Source organism: Nicotiana sylvestris, chromosome 1 (assembly GCF_000393655.2).
Source record: "Nicotiana sylvestris chromosome 1, ASM39365v2, whole genome shotgun sequence".
In the NCBI taxonomy this organism is placed as follows: Eukaryota; Viridiplantae; Streptophyta; class Magnoliopsida; order Solanales; family Solanaceae; genus Nicotiana; species Nicotiana sylvestris.
The window spans coordinates 34,004,337-34,016,369 of NC_091057.1; the positions used below are offsets into that span (position 1 = coordinate 34,004,337).

Sequence of the window (12,033 nt, forward strand, 5' to 3'; positions counted from 1 at the left end):
GATGGATTGAAGGGGCTCTTCACTAGGGGTGTACGTGAGTCATTTTGGTTCGGGTTTTTTTAGTGGAAGAACAAATAGAAGGAAGGGGTAAAATGAGTTAGGGGCACTGAGGTGGCATGCCACGTGACATCCACCTCATCAAATGTTAGTGTCATATATGGTTGAATGTTCACCTTGGACAACCTTATCGGATGAGGGGTATATTTAAACTAATAGTATAATGGCAGGGGTATATTTGAACTGAGAGTATAACGAGGGGTATATTTAAATCTTTTCTCATACTGCAGGAGAATATTTGAACCTTCTCCGAAAATAAAAACCATTTGAAGGAAATTATAAAAAGCTGAATACATATAAACACTTAAATGTTTGTGACAGACATTTTCTTCTTTTCCTTTTCTTCTCTTGCCCCCTTCACTGGAAAGAAAACCAACTACTCTAATCCAATTTCTGATGTACATTTGAAGCCATATACCAATATAACGAACTATCAACTTGCAGAAACAGCAAACTTCTTCACCCCTCCCAACTTTCCGACAACAGTTCCTCTATCAAAAGTTAGTATTTTCTCTAAACATAGAGAACCACAGCCCTCCTGAAGCCACCTTCGTAGTTTAAGCACAACGTTTTTTGCACTCCCACGTAGTACGAAAAAGATCAGTCAGTCTGTAATGGCTAGTGTTAAAACACAACCAAAAGTATAAACCCTCTCTTGCCACCATCAGCAACACATTCAACTAACTATACAGTCACCATCAGCAACACATTCAACTTTGCAGCCACCAGTCATTGTCGTGATACATATATTTTCATGACACCCTGAATTAGTATGTGTTAGACAAGAAATGAAATTTTTCGGAGGAACACCAGACAAACAAAATCAAGAGGCATAATTCTACTCACTCATGACTAATGGTTTGACAGTGAGGATTAAAAATGACAGAATACGACTCATGAATGAAATTAAAGAAATGAAGAATGTAATGACATGCGGCCTGTGGCATTTAAAGCAAGTTACCCAGGTGAAGTGACTTCCATCAATTTGATACTCTCCACATTTCCTTTTTGTTGGTTTTCTATTATGGCTAGTCATTTCGACAAGTTTTTGGCTTAAATCAAACATAGATTGATTCATGTTTTGTAGATAAAATATACACAAAAATGTACTACATAATAGTTGTGTTTCCTCATATGAAAACGATTTAGAGAATATATCCAAAATATTAGTTAACGGCATATCTTTGTCTACCAGAAAGCAAAATGACAACTACTGTGTGACAAATCTAATATTTATGCAAAGGGATGGAAGTATTTGTAAACACCTCCAATGGTACAACCAATAAGAAGCTCACATCGAAAATCAGTTTAAGAAGCGGGTAATAAAGATTCTTTCCAGTCGCACGGACAGAAACATGGAAAAGAAAATATGTCAACATTCACAGAAACATGGAAAAGAAAATAGATAGTTACCAAGTTTTACAATTATGACCATCTGCTATCTTCACAAGTTTCTAGCCTTCTAAAGCATATGTTGGGACCTGCATTACATTTGCAACATATTGATGTCAGCAACAGAAATAATAAATATCCCACACCAAAACATCAGTCACTGACAATTTTTTGTTCAAGATCATAGTTCTAGGTTACGAGAAAGTATGCACATATACATGATGATTGCGGTTTTGGTTCCCAAAGCTGCAACCACATTGAAGAGACGGAAGTGGTACTTGATAAGTAACTAGTTTCCATATCCTGATTCTCCATTTTTTCTCCCCTTCATTCATATGAAGCTAGCTCAACTTCTGGGATACTGTCTTCTCTTGTTGTTGTATTTACTCTCTGTTACCTTTAATGGTTGTTTTTTTAATCAATAGTTACCTTTAATGGTTGTTATAAGTTACATTGATTGATCATTTTTTAAAGGCGTCTTTTTACCAGTGTTCTGACTTACGAATTCTGCATTTAACCAAGTTTAGAAGAAATATCAGGTCAACTCTATAGATAGCAGAAGAGATTGTGGATGAACATTTTATTCACTGTCGACAGTACAATGTTTGTTTTTCTTTTTTCCCCTCGAGTGTAATGTTAACGTCACTAAATTACAACTTCAAAAGGAACAAAATCAACCATGTCTAACTCCTAAATGGATTTGACTACATGAATCCGCTATACGATTTGCTCCCTTTTTTTTTTTTTGGGGGGGGGGGGGGGGGGGGTTCGCTATATCACAATTCATTCTCGAGCATAGCTGTTCACGAAAGGTGGCATGGGACATCTGTCAGCGGCGGGGGGGGGGGTGAGAACGTCATTCTCTACACCGTTCTGCTCTGATTAGGTCCATTTCCTTCCAAAATGCTAACTAATTTGCCTTTTTGCAACTAGTCAGTACTGCCTTACTGATCATTTGCTTCAATTGTGTTCTGTTCTTAGCTGCTGAGTTTTTTAGATTGCCCCAAAGAGGAACATTTAAACCCTTAAAAAACTACACCGAGCCTTCTTCTACTTTCACAAAGAGACTTAATCTAATCTACATTACGAGAAGGGAGCCTATAATATCAAATTCTCCCGATGCACACACACCCCCCCCCCCAAAAAAAAGGAGAACAATTGGTACAGATGGATTTAGTTGCAGCTTTTACTTAAGTCATCATCAATAACCTTCCAACCAGAATAAGATAACTTTGAATTCAGGCACTACCTCTAGCATGTCTTCATCAGGAAAACAGGATACTGTATGGTCCAAACCATTTGATTTATCAAATTGGAGGATCCTCAATTTTCCTTCCTGCAATTTAAGCAGAAAAAAAAGATGAAATACTTTTGAGAAGAGAAACAGTTTCATAGTTGAAACCAAGAAACTCATATGATGTTTGCATGTTCACCTTGGTTCCATAGACTAGGCCACCACCAACCAAAGGATGGAAACAAGCAACGTTAACCTCATCCTCTGCACTGGGAAGAACTCTCACAAGTTCCATATCCGAAACTCTGTAGACCTGATTCAAGACACACATGTGAACTAACTAGAGACAACAAAAATAAACACCGACATTGTGAACAAGACAAATTGATTCTTATATCAGGTTCGGTCAGACATTCTCGGTAAAATGTGAGCAGGAGCATAATTCTTCCTTTTTAAGTTTTGCGCAGTCCAAAAACAATGTGCATCTCCATAACAGAACAAACTTTCACGACATACTAGCAAGCCAATTAAAACTGGTGTGTGTCCTAACACATCGTTATTTCACTTGCATATCAAGCCCATATTAGCTCCAGTTCATCTAGCCCATCTCCACCAACATAAGTACAGCCTGAAGAACCTAAAACCATGAGTTAATCTTTTTTATTTTGGAGTTTCTGGTCCTGAAGTTAATAATATCCTGCATCACTTCATTTAGCCCACCACAACTTGTTTACGACCAGGGTGTAGTAGTTGAGATTGTACTTCTAAAAACAATTGAAATTAGTCTCTACAATTCTATTTATGTGATACCATTTGACTGGTACAGGAGATTAGTTTGACCAACATATTACGTGACCAATCTCAGTCTTGGTGGCGTTGAAAAATTGTAGTAATATGTTGAAGTACCATGACCCAGTCTTGGTGGTGGTGAAAAACTGACATTCCATAAGAAGCCAGGATATAACCAAGTCCTCACCTCAAGAATCGTGTAAACGGGTACAGTTGTATCTCCATCAATCACTATACTTTTCAGAAGTGAACCGTGCCGACGCCCATAGGCAAGTAAAAGATGTTCAGAAGTTGGAGAAAACTGCATTTCAGAAGATGTGGAGCCACAATCAGATTCTCAGATCAGAAAGCCAGAAAGCATGTTGTTTTGGACAGAAATGAGACAGTATTAGTCGACATATCTATAAAAACTTATTTCAAAATAAGGACCACACAACTTTGCGAGAGCATTCTCTTTATCAGGTCAGACAGGAAATTTATATTATTTGCATAATCTTGAGAACAATTTATTGGTGATATTTTCAAGGTACTGGCATATAGAAAATAGACACTGAACTTGATAGGTACACGAGAAAACGAATAGTAAAAGAATTGGGCCAGATAAATGTAAAAACTCCATGGGAATATAAATTGACAAACATATTCTGTACAGATGTAGGGAAACCTATGATATAAATGTCATGCGGCTTAATCAGAGTTACGAGGATACGGCAGGTAAAGAAAGTAAGGCTTATATATGAATTTGTCTTCTGACCCTCTAATTTAGAATAATGCACGGATCTCAAACTCAACAACTTGAAGTATTTATCTCTTCTTGATTGAGAATATTAAAATAGCAATATATATATATACACACACACACACAGTGGCGACATTAAATTGCCACTGTAGAGCGTTATAAATAACAAACTTAACGTCACCCCAAACAAACATCTATGCATAATTTTCTATTAGATGTGGATGCTTAAATCCTTCAAGCAACAGAGACAGAACATCCTCCAAATCTAGAGAAGGAAAGAACTACAAAGGAACAGAGATGAGATGATTTGCACCAGATATCCATACCTCAAACACTTACAGAGACAGAGATCTATTTCAAGCAGAAAAGACTAGAAAGAAAAAGACCAAAAAACAAACACGTGGGGATCTGCAAAAGCAGGAACCGACTTCAATGTATTGATTGATGAGAAGATAACAATTCAGTCCGTCAGAGCAATCATTGCTGCTATTTACAGTTGCTAATTCACAAAAATTGCTATTCTGACATTTCTTAACTGGAGAAATAATGTGCAGCCACACTTCTGTCTCCAGTCTCCACTCATTTCTTTTTCAAGGTAAAACATGAGACCCTTTTTAAACAAATAATAAACTTATGCACAGAAAGAACCTCATACTTCAAAAGCAGGGTAAACAAAATCAAGTACCCCAAAGAAGAAAAGTAAACAAGATAAAGTGGACTCATCACCAATCTATGGGAACTTTTTACATAAAGAATTTTACTCTCCAAAAACAGATCAACATATATGTCCTCGTTAGGTCGCAATTTCCTATCTAACACATGCTCAACTAGTTTTGAATTTCACTTACAGACAAAACAGAGTTTCCTCTTCATTTTATTCCCATTTAATATTTTCTTTTTACTTCCTCGAAGATTAGGCAAAAATGAAAAAACAAGTAAAACATCTACAGTTCATTTTTTTTCCAGAAAACCACTCAGTTTCTATGAAAACTGAGTTTAATTACAAAGCAATCCGGTGTACAACCATAGTAAACACTCACCTGAATTGAAGTCAAACAATGTGCAGCTCTAATTGCCCGAGATACAAGCACTAAACCAAACCTGCAACAGGTTAATAGAGTTCCTAAGTAACAGCCAAACAAGGCCAGGAAAAGAAACAGAGAATGAGGGGAAAAAATAAATAGAAAGAGAAAGCAGAGAGGGAAAGAAGCAAAGCCATAAGATTTGGTACTTACGTCGCCTCCTCCAAGGAATATATTCGTAGCTCATACATAACCCGATGGGCTGCAATAGGATGTCTGGTAGGTGAAGTTGCAGCACTCATGGCATCATGGTGAAGTTGTCCGTGAAAACCAGGATCAGCTTCCATGTTAGGCAGAATACATGCAACACAAGCTGCTAAAAATCTCCCACATGGTGAAAAGTGGGCTCCCATTTCACTGAAGTAGACAATATACATCATGTAAGCATTCAGAACAGTTAATCATATGCCATGTCTGGTTTTACACTAACATAACAATTAGGAGCAGTCAAATAACTTGAAAAGTACGGTTCAGAGGCTAATCATCAACTACCCTAAGAGAAAAATTAGATCAAGCAGCTCGTACAGCAGGAGTGACAGTTTAGTAGCCTCCTTCAAAGCTTAATACATATCACTTCAAGCCAAAGTTTTTAACAGTAGAAATTATCTCACCTACAAAGCACAGCATGTGGTATCATTAAGCAACACTTTTCAGCATCAAGCGGTGCACATGGAGCCTTAACATCATAAGGCCATATTCTGAGTTTCACAGTGCAAGGCAATTCGGGAGCCGCTGCTGCAGCCAGTGAAGTAGCTATCTCTGACTGGAACCGACTCATAAAAGCTTGAGAATCATTTTCATCATGTACAACGTTAATGGGAGCAGCGCTATCACCAGATCCAACAACAGGTATCGCTCTAGAGCGTGAAGAACGGTGACGAGAACCAGATCTTCCAGACCTTGGATGATTACTGTTTGAAATGACTGATGGAACTGCAGGAGGATGTTCTACTTCACCATAAGCCGATACACTACTTGTGGCACTACTGTGCTCTGAATGAATCGCTCGTCGGCCAGCTTGGCTTTGGCCAATCAACCATCCTTGCAAGAAAGGTAATTCCCAGTATGCAGGGTCACTGAAAGGGAAAAATTGATTGTTTCTTTCCTCAGCCGGCACATCAGTCTCCATAGGATCAACTACAGGTTCGGATGCATTCTCAGTATCCCTAACAGAAGAACCAGTCTGAGCTTGTGCAGGAGATAAAGTTGGCTCAACAGGGGACAATAAAAGTTCATATTGGCCAGAAGGAGTTGAGTAAGTGAGAAGTCGGACAGATGCAGAAGTGTCCGCTCTGTGCTGTGTGCTGTCAGAAGCCATGTCTGCATCGCTCTGCTGCAAAGGCATTCTAGGATCACCTCTAGCGATTGATGGCCAGATCATGAATGGAAGAGACATGATGGGCAATTCATTTGCTGAAGCAGATCGGTAAGTGGAGTGAGCATCTGTCAAATACACAGTAGGAGGAGGGTACCGCAAGTTACCCGGAGAAGTTGCAAGCGTCATTGAAGAATCTGATGAGTCCAGATCATTGACCTATAAAACAAGAGTGTTGATAAGATCTACAGCATTCATAACTTACAACCCAAAATAACAGCACCAGAAAATACCTCAGCTGTTAAAAGAAATGGGGCACCATGTGGGTGGAAATGTACAGCACGAAGTGAACGTCTTGTCTTTAGTACGATAGCTGGTGAAGATGCTTCCCCTCTTCTGTTGTAGTGCCACATATACAGCTACCATAGATTGAAACATCATCATTACAACCAGAAGTTGCAATGAACAAACCAAAACGTATTGGATTCCGTGTTTCTTACCTTGTGGCCTGAAGCAACAGCCAGAACTTCCCCTTGGGCATGGAAGGCAATGGATGCAATAGGACGATCTGCAGGATAAAATTTCCACCATATGTATTAACAAAACAAAAGAGTAAAGAGCAATGTTTTTTGTTAAACCAGTAAGATGTTACAAGGTATTACAAAAATCACGTGATCCTATACACTCGGCAGTTTTTGCATCCCATAAACGAACTTCATGATCCAAACTTCCACTTGCAAGTATGTCAGAATATAATGGATGGAAACGAACCTGCAGAATTTTAACCACAATGTTAGATATCAATGCAGGAATGAGATATTCAAAGTTGAAAGAAGCAATATCAGCACAGCCAAGACGCATATGAAATAAGGAACCACCAGAGACTGCCAAAATAAAACTACAGACAACATAGAAAAGCCTCAAAAGTTGCAGTCTTCTTTCATTGGGTTGGGTTTCAAAAGAATTGAAGGGCTTAGACATGTGAGCAAAACATTAAGCATTTATCTTTCTATCTTTTTTCTTGTTCTGACAAGTACCAAGCATTTATCTGCATTAATATTTGATATCAGATTGGATAGTTTAGCTCCCTTAGAAGCATATCCACAAACATAAAGTAAAAGGAATATAATGTTTCAAGCTCTTTGACATTTTGCAAAGCAATTATATGCCTTCTAAACATTGTGTCGACCAAAATCCCAGCATTTTCAATCATTATCATTAGTACCTAGTTGACTGAAATATTGTTTTCCAAGTAGATAATGAGTTCATCCAAGAATGCAGCATAACTATTTCAGATGACTAAAGATCAAAAAACAGCCTTACCACCCAAGGAGTCCTGCGATGTCCACTTAACACCTTTAAGCACTTTCCACTTTGGCAATCAATTATCTTTACTGTGTGATCTCCACTGCCGCCATGGTAACAAAATATGTCAACAAACTTGACAGAGAAGCATAAATAATGAAATTTGCTCAACCCCATATAGGTGACATATTTGCTTATACACCAATTCACAATATTGACAGAGGACTCTTTTTTTTGAGATACGAATATAGTAACTGCGGATACAGAAATGGATATGCAATTATTACATTGACTCAAAGATGTGTATTAGATAGACAGTTTTAATATCTGAGGGGAGAAGTAAGAAATTGGGTCAAATTAACCAGCAAGACACTAAAATGCCTAACAAAATAGATACTTGAACATGAAAACGTATTCGAAGAGAGACTGACTGAGTAGAAGCGAGTGTCTTCCCATCAGGACTGAATGCCGCAGCAATAGTAGACCTAGGCGGAGGCAACAGTGGACAATACTTAGCTGAAAAATGTCTCAATGACTCTGCCTCTACCCTGATAAAATTAAAATAGACGATGTGAGAAGCACAATTGAAAATTTGCAGCTATAATTAACTTTGCGAGAAAGAAACAAAAAAACATACAGAATGTAACTACCATGATATAAGACCCTGTCTCGGGTCTCTTGCTACTTGGCTTTTTAATCCACAGGAATGAACAGAACATTTAGAGTTCTCACCCCAAAACTTCTTAGAACTGCGTTTAGTTCGAGGAGATACCTCCCTCCTCGTTAGCAGCTGAAAGACGTTACCGCAGCTGGCAAAGAATCAAACCACCTCAGCAACCAAAATACAAGCAAATCTGTGCAATCTAATTTAAAAGTTTCACACCGTTGTACATACCCACAAAAGTTTTATCTTTGAGAAAATACTCACAATGTTTATCAAAACCATGTGTATAATAAACACAACTTTTTTTATATGGTAAACACCACCACCGCTCCCCACACCAAAAAAACCCCTCAAGGTTTGACACTGAGGGTCCCTTCCACTATGCTATACCCCACTTGTAATATAACTAAATATAGTTGCACCCAATGGTATGGCCTAGTGGTCAATGAAGAGGGAAAAGAAACTGAGAACTCATGTTTATATCCCAGCGGAGGCAAAAACACTAGGTGAGTTCTTCCCATTTGCCTAACCTGTGATGGTGGAGCTAGCAGGTAACGCGTGGAATAATGAAGGGCCGCGCAAGCTGGCCCATACATCACCGTCATAAAAATTTATAATAAAATACATCACTAAACAAAACTGATATATTTCCAATCTTTGAAAAAATAATTTCCAACTGAATCCAAACCAATTGAAGCTGAAAGTTCAATTATTTTGCCCAAAAACCTATTCAAGTAACAACTTTATCATAATTCATAAGCATCACCATTATCCATATCATCGTGAACCCTTTAAGCTAGTAGCTAACATTAAGTATCCAACATAATTGATAAAACTCACACCTTTAGCTAAGATTAACCTAAAAACTTATTTTTCTTACTCATTAAATCAAAAGATGCAATTATCATTCAAAACACATTAATAATTTTGCTAACTCAGATCAATCATAAGGATTGCTATTTGAATTTCCAATAGAACCCATCAGATCCTCTAAATTTAGCTTCCCCAAAAGCTGAAATTAAGCTAAATTTCAGATCTTTGAATGAAAATAACAATAATAATGTAATAAAGATGAAATCTTTAGGATTTTGAGGGTTAAAAAAATAAACCTGTGTTTACAATTAGGGTTTTGGGCAATCGAATGAGGCGGCGAATTCTGCCGCCGCGAAATTGACGTGGATGAATCGCTGCTTGAATTCTCCGGCCAAAGTGACACCCTCATAATTCTATTCGCTCAAACGAAACCCTCATGCCCTAAAATTTACCGGTATTTTCAACAATTGCCCTCGAATTTGGAGGAAATTTACGCCAGAATATAGAGAGGGAAGGGGGGCAATATGAGATCTTGCAGAAGGGCAAAATGGGAATAAGGAAAAATGAGAAGAAGGAAGGAAGACGACGTGAGATTTTGGGGGATTTCCCTTTGGATTTTCCGGCATCGGACAATAATATGTTTACTTTGACGTCTTATGCAGCAAAATGACATATATGTCCTTGGTAGGATGGAAAAATTGAGTCACAATTGTTTATGTTGGCGCGTGAGTGCACTCTTTCATTTTCTGTTGTTTTTCTCTCTTATAGCTTGTTTGGATGGTTGTTGCCCATTTTATCGTATCGTATTGTTTCTTTAAATATAATGTTTGTTTTGATTGTTACTTAAATTTTATTATATCGTATCGTTAAATTCGTCGTTACATAACGACGAAATGTGCCACTTTATGTAACGATCGATTTGGTGTGGTCGCATCGTTACCTTGTCTTTTTCTCTCAATCTCACCCTCTATTATTATTAAATTATTTTATTTTATCATTTATCCTACCTTTTTATATAGTAATTTTACGTTGTATCATAATTTTTCTTTATAATATTGCAAGTTTATTCTTCATATTGCTGGTGCGTGATATCATGAAACGATGGCAAATGACACAATCTATCCAAACATTGTATTTATCAAACGATACAATACAATACAGTACGATACGATACATTATGAAACGATGCGTAACAACCATCCAAACAAGCTGTTAAGGAAAAACTGAAAAGAAATATTCACAATTAATTAGGGGTTTTGGGTTTGAACTTTAAAACTAGACAATGTGAATTCTAATTAATCAACTAGAGTATTTCGAATAGATAATGTATAAAATGAAAAGAAGTGAATGAATTGCATTTAAAATTTATTATTCATTAATTAAGTTCATTGAAGGATGATGTCAAATTAATATAAGATTCGTGATACAACGAAATTTTACGATCATACGATAATACTGAATAATTCTCAATTTTATTATTTCTTCTATATTTTGAAATTTATTTTGTTCCAAAAAAATAAATCATAACAACAACAATCTCACGTCGTAATATTAAAGTGTCACATGGATAATATGTCGCAGTATATTTATGGATTACTAAAACGCTTTTTAATAAATATTGATTAGATGTTTTTAAATGGATATCTATGCTCACTTAGATGACACTCTTATAAGAACAATTTAAAAAAACGCACATGTTATAAAATATAACCCAAAATAACAATATAGAACAAGCAAAAACAAACTAAGAGATATAGAGAGAAAGAGAGGAGAGATTCTTATTTCTTCTTCAATTGTGTGTCTTTTCCTATCTATTACAAGTTCTTTATATAGGCATAAAAAGTGAAGAAAATATGTCATGGAATATGTCATTGAACATACAAAATATGTCATTGAATATGTCATTAAGCATTTGAGATGAAGATCATGGAAGAAGAGTAGACATCCACCATAATGTGATATTTATCATAACACTCCCTCTTGGATGTCCAAAGATAATGTGCCTCGTTAAAACCTTACAAGGAAAAAAATCCTAGTGAAGGAAAAAGAGCACACATGTTTAGAAATATGCTTTTTAGTTGTCTCGTTAAAAACCTTGCAAGGAAAACCCAATAGGACAAAACCTTGTAAGGGAAAAAGAGTACAACACGTATTAACTCCCCCTGATGAGAGCATCAACTCACATCCTTGAGCCTTCGCATCCCAATTTTGTATACCAGTTTCTCGAAGGTTGATGTTGGTAGAGATTTGGTGAACAAATCAGCCATATTATCACTTGAACGAATCTGCTGCACATTGATATCACCATTCTTTTGAAGATCATGTGTAAAAAATAACTTTGGTGAAATGTGCTTTGTCCTATCTTCTTTTATGAATCCTCCCTTCAATTGGGCTATGCATGTTGCATTGTCTTCATACAAAATTGTGGGTAGTTTTTCACACTTCAAATCACATTTGTCTCGGATAAGATGTATTATAGACCTCAACCAAATACATTCTCGACTTGCTTCATGAATAGAAATTATCTCAGCATGATTAGAAGAAGTAGCCACGATTGATTACTTAGTCGATCGCCAAGATATGGCAGTGCCACCACATGTAAACACATAACCTGTTTGGGATCGAACCTTATGCGGGTCAGAT

The 12,033-nt window shown here is 36.9% G+C and overlaps 1 protein-coding gene across 2 annotated transcripts; it reads right to left on the reverse strand.

The window, feature by feature from the left end:
* Positions 1-261: 261 nt before the first annotated feature.
* Positions 262-10,016, reverse strand: LOC104238476 (uncharacterized). 2 transcript variants are annotated; one of them, XM_009792834.2, is made up of 16 exons: positions 9,687-10,016; positions 8,564-8,722; positions 8,345-8,461; positions 7,932-8,016; positions 7,271-7,379; positions 7,109-7,176; positions 6,902-7,027; positions 6,776-6,827; positions 5,905-6,706; positions 5,447-5,650; positions 5,252-5,312; positions 3,660-3,773; positions 2,883-2,996; positions 2,699-2,785; positions 1,471-1,538; positions 262-819 (listed from the first exon to the last, which is right to left on the reverse strand). In XM_009792834.2, exons 1-15 carry the CDS (start codon positions 9,797-9,799, stop codon positions 1,512-1,514), a joined length of 2,238 nt encoding a protein of 745 aa, XP_009791136.1. In that variant the 5' UTR covers positions 9,800-10,016; the 3' UTR covers positions 262-819; positions 1,471-1,511. The 2 variants fall into 2 exon arrangements, with proteins under 2 accessions (XP_009791136.1, XP_009791135.1); XM_009792833.2 differs by having other exon boundaries at positions 5,905-6,827.
* Positions 10,017-12,033: the final 2,017 nt, after the last annotated feature.

Coding starts and splice junctions, on each gene's coding strand:
- LOC104238476 (XM_009792833.2), bottom strand. CDS start 9,799: ATGAGGGTGTCACTTTGGCCGGAGAATTCAAGCAGCGATTCATCCACG. Junction 7,028..7,108: donor CTGTTGCTTCAGGCCACAAG/GTAAGAAACACG, acceptor AATCTATGGTAG/CTGTATATGTGGCACTACAA. Junction 3,774..5,251: donor ATTGTTTGACTTCAATTCAG/GTGAGTGTTTAC, acceptor TCTGAAATGCAG/TTTTCTCCAACTTCTGAACA.